This window comes from Poromitra crassiceps, assembly GCF_964638095.1.
Source record: "Poromitra crassiceps genome assembly, chromosome: 22".
NCBI lineage: Eukaryota > Metazoa > Chordata > Actinopteri > Beryciformes > Melamphaidae > Poromitra > Poromitra crassiceps.
Window position 1 is genome coordinate 20,285,101 of NC_139647.1, and position 20,345 is coordinate 20,305,445.

General features: G+C 43.0%; 1 protein-coding gene across 1 annotated transcript in view; it reads right to left on the bottom strand.

The window, feature by feature from the left end:
• The window catches only part of piezo1 (piezo type mechanosensitive ion channel component 1 (Er blood group)), a 110,792-nt gene that overhangs the window by 64,687 nt on the left and 25,760 nt on the right, over positions 1-20,345 (bottom strand). The window contains exon 2 of the mRNA XM_083658589.1: positions 19,870-19,965. Coding sequence (XP_083514715.1) covers positions 19,870-19,965 — 96 coding nt within the window. The remainder of the gene's footprint in view (positions 1-19,869; positions 19,966-20,345) is intronic.

Here is a 20,345-nt window from a genome sequence, read left to right on the forward strand (position 1 = left end):
AGCTACTCACTCGGGAAGAAGAAAACGCCGTAGCAGTGGCTAATTCTGAAGCTAACGTTAGCGTTAGCTTACCTGAAACACCTCAAAGCAGCGAGCAGGCTAGCCCCGGACCAAACATGGACTCCGAACAAATACTCTCAGCAATAAAAGAACTAAAAGCAGACCTCAAGAGAGATAGCGATGGGCTGAGACGGGAGATTAATACTATGGGACAAGAAATCAACGGAAAACTCGATGGTATTGCTGCGGAAATGCAGAGCTTGAAGGACCGCGTGGGAGAGACTGAGTCACGGCTGGAGCGAGTAGAGAGCTGGGCGACGGAGCTAACCGAAGCGCTCTGTGTCAGTATGGACAAACAACGTGCCTTGCAGAACAAGCTAACAGATCTAGAATCCAGATCAAGGAGGAACAACATCCGCATATTCGGAGTGGCAGAGGGAGAAGAGGGTAACTCAGTGCCGCAGTTTATCGATAAATTCTTCAAAGGCGAGCTGCCACTGCCACAGGATCTGGATTTCAAGATACAGCGGGCCCATCGTTCTCTGGCAAGCAAACCTCCGCAAGGCGCTCCACCAAGACCCATCATCATCAACTTCCAGGAGTTTACAACTAAAGAGATGGTGCTGAGGGAAGCTTGGAAGAAGGGGAAGATTCAGTGGAACAACAGACCTATATATTTTGATCATGACTACGCGGTCGAGATTGTCAAGAAGCGCAAGGAGTACAACGGGATAAAGAAAGCGTTAAAGATCAAAGGGGTTCGCTTCCAGACTCCATTCACAAATATGCGGATTCACTGGGACACGGGGATCCAGACGTACGCTAATGCCCAGGAGGCGCATAGGGAGCTGAAGAGACGCGGAGTGCCGGTAGAGGAGCTGGTGCCAACAGAGGGAGACATCAGGATGGAAGTGCAGCTACGGGACGGGACGAGAGGACAACAGACGCCAGCAGATGACCGAGAGAGGAGCCGTGCTGCCGCCATGAGAGCAAGAGAGAAGCTCAGGGAGTATCAGCGCACCCCCAAAATGTGAAGAAGATTAATCAGCGCACTTGCATGACTATAATGAATCCGAGTTATCAACAATAACAATGCCACAAGAATAGGTGAAGAGGATTTAATCAATAGCCGGTATGGGAGCCTAGGCTCCAAGCACAAACAAAAAAAAAAAAAAAAAAAAAAAAATGGAAAAATGAAAAATGAAAAAAAAAAAAAAAAAAATGTTATCACAACACTACCGATTGGCGGAGTATTATTATCATTTATGTGCCTGGGAGAAACGGTTTCAGTGGGCGGAGACGGTTACGTTGGACTTGTAAGATGGCAGAGTTAAGGTTGACAGCCACTTGTGCCACACTTAGTATAGGACCCTCTCATAGGGAGAGGCTTTTCCATCGACCTACCAACGGGGTCAGAGTAGAGGAGGAAAGAGTGTTTCCTCCTCGTTTGGAGGTCCGTTTAAGTTTAATTTTGGCTGAAAGTTGGTTAGGTAAATGTGTTCTATGTGTTCAATGTGTGTCGCGGGGGGCTGCTAATTCTAATACGTGGAAAATGAATGTCGGGGTCTAATGACTTGAAAATTGCATCTTTGAATGTAAATGGCTTAAGCAACCCAGTTAAGAGGAGCAGAGTCCTATCTAAAATGAAAAAAGATAAGACACAAGTGATTTTCTTGCAAGAGACTCATATGTCGAAACAAGAACATGAGAAGTTGAAAAAGTTTGGATATGTAAATTCATTTTTTAGCTCTTGTAAAAATAGTAGGAAAAGAGGAGTGGCTACTCTGATACATAATTCCGTTAATTTTGAATTGATAAAGGAGAAAAGAGATAAAGAAGGCAGATATATGATTATTATAGGGAAGATAGATAATGCTCTGCTCACCTTAATCAATGTGTACACCCCGCCTGAGAGTGATAGAAAGTTCTTCAAGCTCCTCTTCGACGTATTACTTTCCGAAGCAGAGGGGATTTTAGTATGTGCCGGAGATTGGAATACAATCTTAAACTACTCCCAAGATACCACAAGTACAAGCAAACATAGGTCGCAGAGGTCTAAAGATCTTAATATTCTAATTAAGGAGTCTGGCTTGCTTGACGTTTGGAGGAACATAAATGTAGGAGTTAAAGATTACACTCATTACTCAGCAACACATCGGGTGCATTCTAGACTAGATTTCTTTTTGATGAATACTGGAGATAGATATAGGGTGATGGACTGCTCAATAGGAACAGCGGATATATCCGATCACAATATAATTTATCTGACTATACATTTGAATGATAAGCAAAGAAATGGTCTTTGGAGATTGAACGTTAGCATTCTAAACAATGAAAACATGGTGACGCAGATCCAAGAAGAAATCATTGATTGCATAAAGGTTAATGACAATGGTCAAGTGAATCCAGTCCTGGTATGGGATACGGTCAAAGCAGTAATGAGAGGGAAACTAATATCAAAAACGGCATATTTGAACAAGCTAAGGAAATTAAGATATGAGGAGTTACAGAGAAATTTGAGAGAATTAGAGAGGCGACGTCCAATAGAGGGAGATGAAGCATTGGTTGAGCAGTTAAAAGGAGTAAGGAAGCAAATAGAAGATATGGGAAAGGATGAAATAGAGAAGAAATTGAGATTCACAAAACAGACATTCTATGAAGCAGGGCCGAAGGCAACTAAAGTCTTAGCGAAACGCCTCAAAAATCAACAAATTAGGAATTCAATACATAAAATTAGGGACCCCTCGGGAAATAAACTTACATATGAGCCAGAAAAGATTCAGAAAATCTTCAAAGAATACTATGAAAACTTATACTCGCAACCTGAGTTGGAAAATGAAGATAGCATTAGACAATTTCTACTAAAATTAGACCTCCCGTCCATAGGTGAGACACAAAATGAAACTTTGACCGATCCTATAACAAGAGAAGAACTGGTTTCTGCAATTGGGAGGCTGAAAGCCAACAAAAGCCCGGGGAGCGATGGCTTTCCAAATGAGTGGTATAAAATCTTTAAAGAGGAACTCGCTTCGGTCCTGCTGAACTCCTTTAACTGGACACTGGACAAAGCTGAGGCTCCCCCATCATGGAAAGAGGCTGTGATCTCGGTCCTACCAAAGGATGGGAAGAATAAAGAGTATTGTGAGTCCTATCGCCCTATATCTATATTGAATGTTGATTATAAACTGTTTACATCTATAATGACTAAGAGAATGGAAGCTATTTTACCAGATTTGATACATGAAGATCAGACAGGGTTTATAAAAGGCAGACAAACGCAGGATAACATCAGACGTACTCTTCATATCATTGAACAGGTGGACAAGCAACATTTAAATGCAGCCCTGGTGAGTCTCGATGCAGAAAAAGCGTTTGATCGGGTCAGTTGGTCTTTTCTGTTTAGAGTACTAGAAAGGTTGGGATTCAACGATCAATTCATAAGATGCATACAAGCTTTATATGACAACCCGACCGCTAGAATAAAGATCAATGGCCATCTGACGGATAGATTCAAACTGTTCAGAGGGACTCGCCAGGGTTGTTGCGCTAGCCCCGCCCTCTTCGCGATTTTCATAGAGCCGCTGGCTCAAGTTATTAGAGAAAGTAGAGAGGTGAGGGGCGTCACTGTAGCAAAAGAGGAACATAGAATAGGTCTGTTTGCAGACGACATTATTGTTTTCCTACAAAATCCAAACTCAACATTTCCCAAGCTTATGTCAATTCTAGATGAATATGGTAAGATGTCAGGTTATAAACTAAACATTACAAAGACTCAGGTTTTGGCATTTAACTTTTCACCCAGTACAGCAATCAGGTTAAAATACAAATTGAAATGGGAGGCAGATTCAATCAAGTACCTTGGGGTGCTAATTACCCATGACAAGAACAAAATCTATGAGTCAAATTATAATATTATTAATAATAAGTTAAAGAAGGATTGGTTAAAATGGTCTACGCTGATTATGGATTTTAGTTCTAGAATAGAGGTGATCAAAATGAACGTGTTGCCGAGGCTGTTATACCTCTTTCTATCACTACCGGTTAAGATCCCAGACTCTCAGTTCGTATCGTGGGATAAACAGATATCACGATATATATGGGCAGGTGCCAGGCCCAGGGTGAAATTCAAGACACTCCAGATCGGAAAAGAGAGAGGAGGCCTGGCATTACCAAACATTAGGGAATATTATTATGCTGCTCAACTGAGATATGTTGTCTGTTGGTGCTCTCCGACCTACCGGGCTAGATGGAAAGACATTGAGATGAGTCTGGAGCAAGTTCAACCTCAGACATTACTGGGGGGAAAGGTTTGTGCAACTTTAAAGGGAGATAACAACATTCTAGAAAACTCATTAATAATCTGGAAAGAAGTGGTTAAAAAATATAACTTGGCAAAAGATAGTAAACTATTGATCTGGCCAGCCCAGTCCCCCAGCTTCAGACCTGGAGAATTGGACAATACCTTTGCAAGGTGGAGGGAAAGGGGTGTGACAGCCATGTGCACACTATTGGAGGGTCACAATTTTAAGTCTTTTGAGAAGTGTAAAACCGAATTTGATCTAGAAAACTGGGACTTGCTCAGATATCTTCAGTTAAGACACTTCTTCGATACAGAAATTAAGAAACAAATCTCAGATGAAGGAAATGAAGTGATTGAAGTATTTTTGGGAGCATATAGTCAAACCCCAGCTAAAACTGTTTCTAGATTATATAGAAGTTTGCATAACCGTAATGGAAATAATTCACTGTATGTTAAATCGAAATGGGAGCTGGAACTGGGAATTAATCTGTCAGAGGATGATTGGCTTTCGATATGCGAAACACAACAAACTTCAACAAGCTCCAGAGGATGGAGGGAATTTGGCTGGAAAAATCTGATCCGCTTTTTTATCACACCTCAAATCAAAAACAAACAATTAGGTGAACAGCAGCCCTGCTGGAGACAGTGTGGAGTGGTGAACGCCAATCATTCTCATATTTTCTGGTTTTGCACAAAAATACAATCTTTCTGGGCCACAATTAGTCAAACTGTAAAAGAAGTCTTGGGTTACGAGTTCCCTAGGGAGCCACAGGTTGTATATCTTGGGTTAATCACAGAAGAGGCCATACATAAGGAGGACTTCTATCTCTTTAAGATTCTCACTCTTGCGGGGAAAAAGGCCATTACGAGGAATTGGCTCAAAGAAGATCCACCAGGAGCAGATCAATGGTTGGCCATAGTAGAGGAGATTCACTCCATGGAAAAAATGACTTTTCGCATTAGAACAAAGGCCAAGATTCTGGATCGCCGTTGGGAAAAGTGGACTGCCTTTAGAGCAAGAGGCGAGCAGAATCCAATAACGGACTAAAAGGAAGGACCCGAGAACAGAGAAGCGTAACCCCCTGCGACAGTTTTGTTTTTGTTTGTCTCTTTCTGTCCCTGTCTTCTTTTCCTTTCAAGTGTCGATGTATGTCATGTACTTTTGTTAACTCAAAATAAAGAGTTTAAAAAAAAAAAAAAATACGATTGACCTGTTCAAAGCGTTGTATAGCTGCAGGCCGCTACATAGATAGACTCAGCCCTTAGTCTTAATCCGTTTCACTCCTGTAAGACTGAGAATATTACTATTTAAATCTTTGCATAACGTTAGGTGGCGCTGTTGGAAGCCTTGCATCGGAGAACCAATCATGAGTGTTGTGGGCGGGCCTGCTTTCTGGGGGCAGTTCTCATGCAGAACCGATGTCTCGCAAAACATCGTCGCATTTGCGGAGAAACATATTAATCACTTAGAAACAAACATAACCTGTTAATAGGACGTGTTTCATCCGGCCCCGGCGGCTAGAGGTCTTTCCCCCAGCGATAAACCCGACTCCCGAGGCTAACGTTACAGAGCCTGCTGGCTGCTGATGACTTCACAGTAGCAAGCGGACCACTTCCGGGTAGGAAAAATTATTGTAAAATAAACCACAGCTATAAATTTTGTTTGGAGCATATCAGCTTCATGCTCTGTGTTAGGACTATGATAAATGGCATTGCCGCTACCAAATAAAATTCTAATAATAAATGTAGACGTGTCTGCTGCCGGCCGTTCTCGCCGGGCTCAGACAGACAGTTTCTGACAGTGAAATTCCCAGACGTTTGGTGGCGCAGCTCACCAAACGTCTGGGAGCCGAGACTACTACATAGAAGCAATCAACACCAGTCACTCAGAGAACAGAGAGGCCCATCAAACAGCTTGCTCACAGTGTGAAGAAGTCATTAGATGAGTTGAGCATGAAATGAGCTCAGCAGCCAGAATCCTGATTTGAGCTTCAGGTCCAACAAGCAAAACCATTAATTATGTCAGAGGAGCTGCATTCCTCTGGTCTTGTTAAATGAGCGGAATCACCCTTTAACGAGCCCTCTGGGAAACACTGGAACTCCCATTTGTCTTTCGATCTCTCTCTCTCTCTCTCTCTCTCCGCCTGACTCTATATACACTATTTATCTATCTCTCCCCAACACACACACACACACACACACACACACACACACACACACACACACACACACACACAGTGTGGGATTGAATAGGCTCAGGTGCGTATTAGTGTGATCCACAACAATGTAGTGATGAAACGTGCGCTAGGCTTTCGCTAAAACGCCTGAGTCAAGATGTTTTCAGCTGTCAGCCCCTTAAATAAACCAGCCACTGGCCGAGCCCAGGTTTCAGGATCTGGTGATAAATAAACTCAGCTTAGCGATACAACATCTGTGACAACCTGCCACTGTGCAAACAGCTTAAACACACAGCGGCTTGTGGCAGTAACAGATTACATGCAACAGGCTCTATATATACGAACCGCTAATCCCTTAAAATACCCTCACATTTACATGAATTCCCCTACAAAATCACACTTCAGCACTTTGGCTGCTCGGAGTCTTCTCTGAACTTCCCTACAGCTGTGCAACAGTCTTTGACACAAGGGACAACTGTTGGCAAGAAACTAATCCTGAAGGAATGGAAGTCCCCCTCCTCACCCTCTTTTCAACTGTGGCTGACGATTATGACCTCTGTTATACGGATGGAGAGACTTAGGTTCCTGAGGACTGACTCACTTAAGAAATTCTCTGCCATCTGGGACCCGTTTCTAACGTACCTCGTTGAGGTTAGGGGCGACGGGTGACTCGCCAGACTGGTTCCCCATGGATCCCCTGTGTGGGATCCTGGGCACAATACTTATAAGCATATAAGCACCTTACAAGACTGGTAGCACGACGTCACACTGAATGTTGATAATGTTTTTTTTTTTTTTCTCTCTCTTTTGTTTTCCCGTGTCTGAGCCTGTTTGTCTTGTTCGTATGTTGTTCAGAAACATTAAATTCCCCCTTTAATTCATGCAAAATCCCGTCAAAATTAATTAAAGGAGTTATTCAATGGGGGGATCCCATCAAAACCCCATTAAACACACCCCTTCCTTTCTAATGTAATGACAAAATCAGGGAGACGGTAACTTTTCCATTCATTTCCACGTCTTAATAATCATGTAAAACTGCCCAAAGGTTATGAAGAATCCCTTAATTTACAAGTGTCTCTGTGAATGAATGAACCCACAAATAAATCCCTTATTATTATTTTTAATGGATAATTATTCATGTTTATGTAGTCGAGAAACTAGGGATGTAACAATAATCGGTTTTAATGTTAACCGTGATACAATTCCTTATGATAACTGTACCGTTTCAAATTTTCATTATCATTACAACCGTGGTACTGTGATTACAGTGCTTTGAAAAACATGGTAAATACTGTCCATCATCAACCAAAGTTGGCAACCGTCTCCCAGATGCAAACGCACCGTCTTGGAGAAATGATTTCAGTCTATCAATATAAATAGTTATAGTTATAGTTTTCAATATAAAACTTGGTGAAATGATTTGTGTATTAGTACTTTTATTTAACATTTTCAGCGCATTTTAACAAACCGTGATAATACTGATAACCATGATCATTTTGGTCACTATAATCGTGATGTGAAATTTTCATGGACTCTGTGTTCCATCTCGTTCCGTCTCTACGAGAAACTAAGTACATTTTGGGGATCAAATGAAGGGGTTTTGTTTTGATTTCAGGTCTGCGCGGGGGACAAAAAGACCACAAATCAGATTTTTCCCTCCCCTCCCATTGAATTGTATTGAATATAAATGCACAGTTTCTTCCTGATTAGATTCATTCCAAGCTGCTTCTGTCTTTAGAGTCTATTGAGAATCACATGACTGTAGTTCCCTTCGCTGCCGTGTTGGTGTTTCCAGCCCAACCTCCTCTGGATGGAAACCCCACTACTGCCCTCTAAAACCCTGCTCCTCCATAAACCCTCTGTGTGTGTGTGTGTGTGTGTGTGTGTGTGTGTGTGTGTGTGTGTGTGTGTGTGTGTGTGTGTGTGTGTGTGTGTGTGTGTGTGTGTGTGTGTGTGTGTGTGTGTGTGCGTGTGCGCGTGTGTGTGTGGGGGGGGGGGGGTAGTTTCCACTATAAGGAACACAGGAATGTTGAATCTGAGTCACTGTTACAGAAGCTTTGATAGTTGGCTGCTTGGAGTTCTTGATTTTCCACAGGAATGAATGTTTGGTCGAGGTATATATGTCCAGTGTTTCCCCCTAGAAACGTTTTCAGGCTTGGAGGGATTTCAAAACGTACCCCCCGACCGCAACGGTGGGGGCCCTCGCTGGTGATGACGCTAAACTTTTAGCTAACCTGTTCACATCTATGTTCGCAATGGCATCCCAAGTAGCATCATGCTATTATGGGATGCGATGCGAACAGTTGTATTATGGGATGTGCGTTTCCCAGGCAACGACACACATTGACACGTTTTGGAACAGCGCCACACGCACGCTGGCACAATGCTCCTAAAAGCAAAATGCTTATTGTTTTGAATGATTTGGCATCTTCTATTACGGTCAACACTGTCAACACCAGTATTGTTGTATTGTAATAATATGCCATAAAGGTCTATTGAAATTTTGGGCAGAGCAGGGGAAAAACACATTATGTCTGTATGAATGTTTTACAGGGGTGGGAGGGGGTAAAACCTAATAGAGCAGTTGCTTAATAATTGTTTTTACTTTTTTTTCTTTGCGTGTGTTGGGGAGGTCGATGGGGGTGGAGCTGTTTCCCTTAATATAGCTGTCTTGGGCTGTGAAGAGCAACTTAAATGGTTAGAGAAGTATAATAGTATAAAATAATAGTGTATGAACACATCATGCCCTACTAGGTTCCAGTGTTGGGCAAGTTACTTTCAAAATGTAATATACTACATATTACTAGTTACTTTCATTTGAAAGTAATACGTTACTTTACAATGTTACTTTCTGTGTAGAGTAATACATATATAAAACATATAGGGTGCCTAAGAGTTTTGCACATATATGCGTAAGTCTGTTAAATCTGAGTCTGTTACATTTGAGTATTAGATTATGGTCCATTTTTCAGGCAGTCAATCTGACACATTCTGGTTGCTGCTGGTTGAAAGGTAAACCCAGTGTACACTTCAGACTTCAGAGTGTGTCGACGTCACCAGTATAAATTTAGATGGGAGATGGGGACTACCCGTCAGTGGCAAAGACACCATTAAGACTGTGTTACCCTCCATTGGGCCCAGACATGACACTGTATCACACAAACACTACCCTTCATTTGGCCCAGACATGACACTGTATAAACACTCCCCTTCATTTGGCCCAGACATTACACTGTATCACACAAACACTCTCCTTCACCCTCGCTGCTCGTCACCAACGTTTCCACTAGGGCTGTGAATCTTCACTGGCCTCACGATTCGATTCGATTACGATTCAGAGGGCTACGATTCGATTCGATAACGATTATCGATGCATCTCGATGCATCTCGATGCATCTTAAATCGATGCATCACTTTTTTTTCCCGAATACATGATTTTTTTTCTCACTTTCTTTTTTCTCACTGTGTGGCTACTTTTAAAATAAAAGTGCATTTAGAATTGCATTGTATTATGATCCATAATTAAAATAAACAACTGCATGTACTTCCATTATATTTTATTTGATTATATAATTTATTTATTTTTTAAACATTTTTTTTTTTAAATAATCGATTTTTGACATTTGTGAATCGATGCAGAATCGTGCAGGTCTGCATCGCGATGCATCTTATAATCGATTATTTCTGACACCCCTAGTTTCCACATACTGTAGAACACACGTGATGCCCAGCTGGATGTCATGAGCACACGTTTGACGACTAGTTTAATTTGGGGAACGTGCACTTGGCAACTAGTTTGATTTGGAAAACACACTTGACAACAGACTATCTGGGTATCCAGGTCGTGCACACTGCACAAAGCATATTGTTAGGCAACACTTATGGCAATGATTAAAACGGCAAGAAATAAGATATTTACTTTTCCATATTGCAAAATGTTACCAGAGTATCAAGCTTCACTGTCACTGAAATTCATTCCACATAATATTTCAATTTAAAAGAAGTTTGTCCTAAATCCAAGCTAATCCAAGATCCCTGGAGCTCTGGTCTGGATATTGTGGGTTCCAGTAGTGATGTGATAATGGACAAAAGCTTAAAGTCGAACTGAACCCGTTCGTCGTGTGCGTCAGAGTCCGTTTCAGACTGAAAACATAACGGGCTCTATCGTTGCAACGGCCTTAAATTAGCGCTTAGCGCCAGGCACAGCGCAGATTAGTGGGCGTGGACCCGCGCACTGGCTATTCTCGTGTTGGCGCTACACGCAGCCTTAAGCATTATAACCACCCCTTTTAAGCGTAGAATTATGCACAACTGTGCACATTGGTGAACCTCAGTTACTCAATGACATTCTTCCTTTCAAAGCTCCGATCCACTTGATCCATGTCCAGGTTTTGACTGCATGCTGTCATCTCCTCATGCCAATTTGGATATCTCAGCACATCACAGATCATAGCCTGAATAAAACAATTCAACCACAGCCAGGCAAATACAGATCTGTTCAGCAGGGCTGATGGTCTCCCTGTAGCCTACAATATAGAACGTTAACTATCGGTGACATTCCTGATAGCATCCAATTCCATGATCTTTATGTTGTAAACGCATAACTTTCACAATAGTGAACAAGCACCCCCACTCGGCTCATTCAGGGCAGGTAGTTTCATAACTGCACAGGCTAAATGATGCACATAAATATAGCCTACATTATGTAAAGTCATTGCATACATGTGTTTTTATTGTAAAAGTATGTGTGAAGTAAGCCAAGTCTTGCTGGAGCGGACATCACAGTAGAACCGTGTTACGGCTGTCACTCGTCTATATCACGTTGTATTTGTGAGGGATATATATTCCACCTGGATTACATATATGTTTCACATAGGGTTGTGTTTTGATTTTTATGTTTTATTTTGTCCAATATTGAAATGTTCCAGAATTGCATCTTGTGTTAACATACATATTATTTATATCTACTGTACCACTTAGCCTATTTAGGCTGATTTGGTTGCTATTTCTTGTCGAAATGTATTAGCCTCAATGCATGCTGGGAGATTTCACATGTGTGGCTTTGGTAGGGGAGCCGGCGCTCCCTCTTTTCATCCCCGTCTGTCTCCATATAGCCTCTTTCATCCCCGTCTGTCTCCATATAGCCTATATTATTCCATATTATGCTCTCAAACAAATCTCATTGCAGTTTAAATACAGCAAGCATGTAAATACGCTACACTATAGCAAGATCAAAAGGAAAATAATGTTCTAAACGCATTGGCTAGAAAAATATAGCCTATCCCTGGATGTCATGATGAGATTAGATTGGTGAAAGTTTGGGCAGAATGATATCGTTTTCTCTCGCTACCATTTCTTATCCCCCACTGCACAGGTAGGATGATGCAACAGCCTCTGAATGACAGGGGCTCAAAACTACGGTATAACAACTTTTTTTCATCGGTCATTGCGCCTGTCTGACGCGCGAGAGAGAGGGAGTGAGAGAGAGAGAGAGGGGGAGAGAGAGAGAGATGGCAGAGGAGAGCTCCGCGCAATTACGCACAGTAATATAACCGGTGCACTGAATAAGGCCTGGTTTTGAAAAGCGCTAAGCGCTAAATTAATGCCAGGGGGCAAGATAGCGTTAGGCCGGTATTTAAGGCCGAAACGCCCATTCTGGCCTATTCTGGCACTGCGCCACGCCTCTTCGGCGTAAAGCGCATTTCGGGGCCTAAAACCATGATGCTATTTCCCCGAGGCAGGCGCAAGGCGCGTTTTTTTTGCGTTTAACGCCAGTTTCTGCGCCTAAGGCCAGTGGGAAGATAGGGGCCAACTTGTCTGAGATGACAGGTTGAGAGGCGGGTCACAGTAGCATGTCGATGATTTTATTTGACAATTCTGGGGACTGGATTGGGCTTTGGCCAATCCTGGCGTGTTCCGCCTCCAAATCGAGTGGGATTCAGCGTGTTGTGGCGCTCCCCTCGGGAAGAGCCTGCTGACGCGAGGTTAGTGCCTGAGTGGAGCTCAGCGAGCTGCAGGCAGCCAGCTGCCGGAGCGGAGAGTGCAGCCCGTCGGCCTGGAATCTCCGAGGTGCGACCCCTGGCAACCAGGCTCTCTGAGGCGCGCGCCACTATCGCTATTGGATTCTATGACATTAACACAGTGGTTCCCAAACCTTTGCTGTCAGGGCCCCCCCCCTCCTCCGTGATGTAGGAACATTTACAGCCACTAGTTGTGTTATAGCTGTCAGTCCCTTTGGACTTGTTAACACATGCAACACAACACAGCTTCCATCTTTCTTTGATAAATCACCTTGGCAAGCTGCCCCCTCTCAGAGCTCATCTCAACACTGTCCTTTCATCACACTGTCTATAACACTCATTTATCACAGTGACAGTCTGTGTGGGTATCCAGGTAATGACACACAGCACAGGGTATATTGTTAAGCAGACAGATGCTGAGAGATCTGGCTTTCAAAACGTACTTTCCAGAACTGTGTGTTTTGGGGGAAAAGGCATCTCTATATCGTATGTACTCAAATCTCATTCCTCAGCTTTATTTTAATCATCAATATTACTTTGGCTCTCAGGTGACTGTTCATATTGTTGGATGTTTCCAGTTTGAAACGCGCGCGCACGCACACACACACACACACACACACACACACACACACACACACACACACACACACACACACACACACACACACACACACACACACACACACAGCCAACGGTGTTTGATAGCTTGGTCCAGGGTGGAAACTCTTTGCTGATATAATATGCCTCAGGCATGGAAGCGGTCATTTCCCAAGTGAAACCAGGTAGTGAAACTTGAATCTTGAATTGAAGATTGAGGTGTGGCTGATTTTGGGTGTTTGGACACAGTTTCTTAATTTTGATACACTTTACATTGTTTGCGCTACAGGAGACATATCTAGCCAAGGCTTATTTATGATACAAAAGAGGCTCATATATATACAGTATATATATATATATATATATATATATATATATATATATATATAAGCCACACCTCAATCTTCAATACTCGTAAAAATAAAAAGAATTAGAGGAGTGAACACGTGAACATGAATTAGAGTACAAAAAACCCACACACATTTTACTCTTCCATTCGATAGGAAACTTATCAAGTTCTTTGGCCATGTGCTAATGGAATTGTTATTTATTACGTTATCATCTGAGCACCTGAGTACTTCATCATTCAGAGAACCTGGAGAAGAAAATGAAGAGAGAGTGGCTGAAGAGCAGACTGAGAAGGTACTGTGGAACAGCAGAGAAGGGGTTCACGAGGGGTTTGACCTGCTTAAGTGGAGGATCAGCGTTTGAGGAACTGCTTGTAGAGATTGAGGAGCTCAAGAAAGACTGTGACCAGGATAAATGGGAGCTTCAGGAGATTAAGAGCCACCGTGGACAAGACATAATTACTCGAGCTCAACTTGAATTGGCAAAGGTGGAACAGAGAGATCTTTGAAACCGATGAAGGATAATCAGCAGCCCAACTGGATGAGCTGCGCCAGGGCTTAGGAGAAGCTATCAAAGGCTCTTGAGATAGGAAGGAAATAGGAAATGGAAAAAGCGAAGACAGATGACCTCCACTAAGCCTTAGCTGAGAGTGACAGGGAGAACCGTTCTGCATGATGCCATTGAGAGCCATCAGTGGAAGTGGAGAAGGAGACTGAGAGTGTTCAACTGGATGAGCTTCGGATAGCCCTGGCTGATTGTGAGAGGAAGAGAGTCCCTGTACTTGAAACCACTGAAGAAGTCCAGGCTGGTAGATGCAGGATGGAGAAGGACAGACAGATGGAGAAAGAGCAGTGGAGCCACCACTGCAGGGGTCACAGACCTTCAGACTGATTTGATGTCCAGCCTCAAGGAGTGGCAGAGAAATACTGACTCCCTGTGTTCAAAGCTTGCCAGAGGAAGGCCGAGGAGCACCTCAAGTTCATTATCCAGGACTTGCAGAGCAACAGAGAGGCCATGACATCAGCCTCTGTTCAACCTGAGGTGAAGGAGCAGATCTCACCTGAGTGACCCTAAAGGTCCTTACACATCGGGAGCGTTTTTTTCGTGCGATTAATTTGCGCGTCAATAATATTCTCCGAACCTATATCAGTCAATGCAACCGTGCATACCAACGCCGAAGTTTCGCTGAGCGTTATTGCGGCGTTGATTTTTTTTCGAACCACGGTCGATTTTTCAGAAATTCGCTTCCGACGTGTACACATCTGTGGCTGTGATTGACAGGTGGGTCAAAACTCGCATCGCAATTTCGATGTGTAAGAACCTTAAGACTAAAAATGTCACTCTCCTAAGTGAGAACAAGAGGCCCTGACTACCATGGAACAGCTGAAGTCCTGCATGGAGAACATGAACACCAAGAGGCACCTATGGAAACCTCCAAACAAGCTGCTGAGGTGAGCCAGGCTTGCATGGTGGAACTATAGAGAGCCGTCCCAAGTCTGAAAGAGTCAGTGACTCGGAGATTGAGAACCAGCTAAGGACCAGCAAGGCCAACCATCTCAGAGTTTGAGAGTCACCTGAAGTCCAGCTAGGCTGTTATTACCGCGACTGGTCCAATGGAAGAGAGAGTCAGAAACTCTCCTTGTTGAGAAAGAGGAGGTGCTTGGTGCCCAGGAAAATAGAGCGAATCTTCCAAACTCTTACAGTAATTGGCTAATCTTCTCTTTCAATCTCAAGAGGAACAGTGGTCTTGAGGCCATGGTTCAGTTGAGCAAAGAGTTGGCCAAAGTCCAGGCGAGGCTTTGGGATGTTGAGAGGAGCAGAAGGGAGACTAAACATCAGCTGGCTGAGGAGCAAGAGACTCCTGGCACGAAAGTGGGAGGGGCCATAGAAGCCTCCAACACATCATTGTGAACGCAGAGGTGTGAAAGATGAAAGGCAGGCAGGAAGAGGGACAGCTGGGAGAAACATCAAATGGAGACCCTCCACTCCAGTGGAAAAAGCTGGCAGAGGAGACGTGAGAGTCAGCTACAGATGGCCGTGATATTCTTTTCTCTGTTCAAGTTTGAGTTTGACTTCTACGTGTTTCTCTGCTGGCAAAGAAGAAGGAGAACGGATGCAAAGCAGAAGATTGTCGGCAATGGAGAAAGAAAAAAGGAGCAAAACGAGGAGGAAATAGCGTTCTTTCAATGCATGTTATATGAAATGGGAATATCTTGAAAAAGCCGATCAACTTCTGAAACTGAAACGGACTATGGGAGTCTTCCACATGCATGATGTATGCATTTAATTTATTATTTGAATGAATCCCAATGGTTTGGGAAGGCGCTTCGCAGTCCATCTCTCCCCGTTTATCTGTGGCTGAGGAGGCTAAAACTGTCTTTTAATTCTCAGAGCGAAGCAATGCTGGTTCCTATTACAGATATAATCCGTTTTCCCTTGCCAGGCTTTACGTGTGTGTGTGTGTGTGTGTGTGTGTGTGTGTGTGTGTGCGTGTGTGTGTGTGTGTGCGTGTGTGTGTGTGTGTGTCTGTGTGTGTGTGTGGGGAATTCTCCTCTATTCTCCCTCAGTCTCTCTCTTTTACCGCCAAATAAAAGTCTTTCCGCATTTTGTCAGAGGAAACAGAGGGAGTGTGAAACGAAGAAAAGGAGGTCGTCTTACTTGTCTTTTCCACCCCAATATTTCAGTTTTCAGTTTTTTTTTAGAACACGCACACACACACACACACACACACACACACACACACACATACACACACACACACACACACACACACACACACACACACACACACACACACACACACACAACTCAGACACAGGAAAAGAAAAGGAAGAAAATTCATACATATTATTGACATTCCAATATTACAACATGGTGCTAGCAGCCGCATGAGGCGCTAGCAGAGCCGCGCGAGGCGCTAGCAGCCGCGCGAGGTGCTCATGTGCTTGTAAGAGCTGTTGTGCATGTGATCCCATGCAAGGAGCCCATGAGAAATCGAGCCACTTGTCGCCGCCTTTAACCTCATCAAAGTAGGCCAGAAACGGGTCCCAGATAGTTGAGAATCTTGTAAGTGAGTTGGTCCTCAGGAACCTGAGTCTCTCCATCCGTATAACTGAAACCATGTCCGTCAACCACAGCTGAAAAGAAGGTGGAGAGGGGGACTTCTATTCCTTCAGAATGAGTCTCTTGGCGACAGTCGTCCCCTGTGTCAGAGACAGGGGACGAGGACATAGGGAGGAGCGGAGAGGATTCCGAGCAGCTGAAGATGGCGAGTTCCTCCTCCGGCTGTAGGGTTATTTTGTAGGTATTAGAGTACCAATCAAATATTTTGGCCCAGAATCCAGATAGTGACAGAACCAAAAAGCATGGGACAGTGTGCCCTCTGACACTGACACCTATCACATAGTGGTTGCACAGAAGGGAAGATCTTGTGCAACAAATTTGTTGTAGTTTTAGCTACAGTTTACTATTTTATCTCCTTGGTTCCAACGTTGTTTCTTTACATAAATTAAATTGTAAAGAAAGAAAGAAAGAAAGAAAGAAAGAAAGAAAGAAAGAAAGAAAGAAAGAAAGAAAGAAAGAAAGAAAGAAAGAAAGAAAGAGAACAAAGGCCGGGTCAGAATTTCAGTGTCAGGCTATATATAGACCACTTCCTGGTTCACACTGATGTTTGACATTACTGTGTTTTGATTGGCTTACAGACAGGAAATATTATCAGTCAACGGTCATTGGAGGCATGAAAGGGATGATAAGCTGGACAAACACAACCAGTGACTGAACCAGTGAGTGTGTGTTGCATGATAAGAAACATTGCTATTGTTCAGTGTGTATTCACTTTTTAAAATGTGTGATGTGTGTGTGTGTGTGCGTGTGCGTGCGTGCGTGTGTGTGTGTGTGTGTGTGTGTGTGAGACGGATGTGTCAGAGCAGCATATCCATCCAGTGTTTATTGGTATTTGATGAGGAAAAACCAAACAGTCTCAAACACACTCAAGGACCAAAGCAAAAAGTGATCTCTCAACACAATAACACTCACACTGCAATGAGACTTGTCTACATCTCATTTCCGTTTATTAGCTGAAACTTGTGTATATTGCAGGATTAGATGTTATTTTAACTAGCCAAAAAAAATCTCACTATTTTTACTTGTTTTGATTCGTTTAAAGTACAGTAATACCTTTGCTTGTTCTTTTACATGAAACTTTTCTTTGTAATAATCTCTTTTATTTCGGTATGCTATTTTCTTTTATCTATTTTATGTCTTTCATCTATTTTATGTGAAGCACTTTGAACTGTCTCTCTATGAAATGTGCTATAAATAAATGAATGTCAACAAAAAAGGCTAGTGTTGGTATGGTATATGTTGGTATATATAACGGCGATTAGCATGTTGCTTTCATAAGTTATTGTTTTACAGTTTCGGCCGGCAACTGTTTTTGTTGTTGCTGATGGGGTGATTGGTCGACAGGCAGACCTGCTGCTGAAAAATAGTCTGAAAAACTAGACAAAATGATGTGCATTCAGGGCTGTAGTGGAGGGACTGCCAAAGTGCGGAGTTATCCTATATGCAGTTTTAGTATGACATAAGATCATTTCAATCATTTGATTAAATTAAAATGCCATGCCAAGATAAGATAAGAATATTTTCAGTCAAGCAATGCTGAGAGCAGTAAGATAAAGTAGGTGAAATACACTCCTAGTGAAGTAAAGGTGCAGCTACTGTATGTTATGAGCATAAGCTGGCTACAATTAATTTTGTCCTAAAAAAAATGCTATATTTTTTTAGTCAATAAATACAATGGTAGCCTTGGATAGCACATTGCTATGGTATGGTATTGGTCTTGAAATGGACTTGTAGTTTTGACTTGTTTGTCTTGACTCGGTCTTGACCCCCCTCACTAATGACTCGATCTGGACTTGGACTCGACCATGTGCATGTGTGTGGGGGGGTGTCTGAGGCATTTTCAAAACTCTACTTTGCTTTGGTCCAAATCAGGAGAAGAGTTGTTACTTTGCTGTGTGGTTGATTTGGTTAGGTCTCACACTTCAACATGCTCAAGCAAACCATAATTTCGCAGCCAAAGCCACGTGTGAGCTTCATTTTCCTTCACTGGTGAGAAATGTGTTTTTCTTTGGGGTTAAACCAACACAAAGCATCAGTTTGAGCTTGTGGCTCCTCAAAATGTGTGGGAATGGTACTGGTTGTTAGCCTGGGTAAACCCAGCCTCCACATGACATCTATGTGCACATTGTTAGCACACTAACAAGATCATAGAGGTCACGTGGAGGCTATGGGTTTACCCAGGCTAGCCGGTTGTGGTCCTGAGGCATGACAGGAAAATTATTCTGAATACATGGTTGATATCTTTTCTTCTAAGTTTTACAATTCAGAAAGGGAATCCCCGCTGATCCTCCTGCAAGTTATACAGCTGCAACCATTTCATATTCTCCTATGAAACAACTTTCTGATATTTCAAGTTTCTGATATTTCAGGTGCATTCACACCAAGCATGTTTGGATTGAGTTATTTGAACTCTGGAGCATTTCCTCCTTCAGATTGGTTTGTTTTGCCAGATGAGGAAAAATACCATTTTCACCAAATAACATCAAATAACAGCACCGAGACGACATGAAACCATCCCAAAACACAAGTTTTTATGGGTACAATTATGGATGTTGATCTGATAGCCTCATGCTTAGAAAGCATGATGTTCATAATTCAGCTATTTCTTCTTCTTAATCCATTGATACCTGATGCAGCATTTGCGTGTATATCCCTCATTTGTGTGTCTATCCCTTTAAGACCGCGAACCGCGTCACGCGGTTCGCGGTCTTAAAGGGATACACACACAAATGCTGCATCAGGTATAAAATGGGTTAACTAACTGGTATGCACTAACAAGATCACAAACACATGACAAATCCATCTTGCCACGGTCCAATCTATTGGTTTGAAACCAAACAACTAGCAGTTTGTACCAATCAGCATCCAGAGGCAGCTATACGGGCGGGATTTAGGTGTGACGACAGTGAGAAGCGAGCCGGTGATAGCCGTGATAGACAGATTGTTCATCCAATCATCTGCTAGGTATTTTTTGAAAGTGCTTGCCCCTTTTAAACAGTTTCCCGAGCGAGTTCCCGGATGGTTACTCTGAAACCAACCATCTGGCAGCATCAGTTGAGGTATACACACCAGAGAAGGTATATTGCAGCAAAGAGCGCAGAGCAAAACGTCTTAAAGCTACAGGGACGGGAATCACATTTATTTTGACAAACAAATCCAGGGTTTGAAAATAATAATAATAATCAATAGCGTACAATAGCCTGACAGGCATGGTCTTATAATATATAATATATAATAATAATAATCATAGTGTACAATAGACTGACAGGCATGCAAACAAACACACAAACAGGTATGGTCTTACCTCTGATGGTGTGCTTGTTGGGCCAAAGGAACCATGGCAGCAGCAGCAGGTAGAGGAGATAGACCAGCGACAGGGCGTTGTGGCGAAACAGACAAGCTGTACGGAGACAAACACTGGAGTCAGTGGACAGCATACAATACACACACACACACACACACACACACACACACACACATATACACACACACACACACACACACACACACACACACACACACACACACACACACACACACACAAACAACTAGGGCCTAATCAATCCCGCATTTCTGGATCTGGCCAGAGAACCAAGCATGTTGACCAGTGGGCAGCCTCTGTGATGTGGACCCTGAAGTACACAGATACCACTTTCAGACAGACACGGTTCTGGTTCTGGCTCTGGTTCCGTTCTGGAGTCTCAGAACCTTGGTGCTTTCTGGCGAACCAGCCCACGTTCACACCAGTTTAAGCGGAACCAAAGTGGGAGGACATTATTC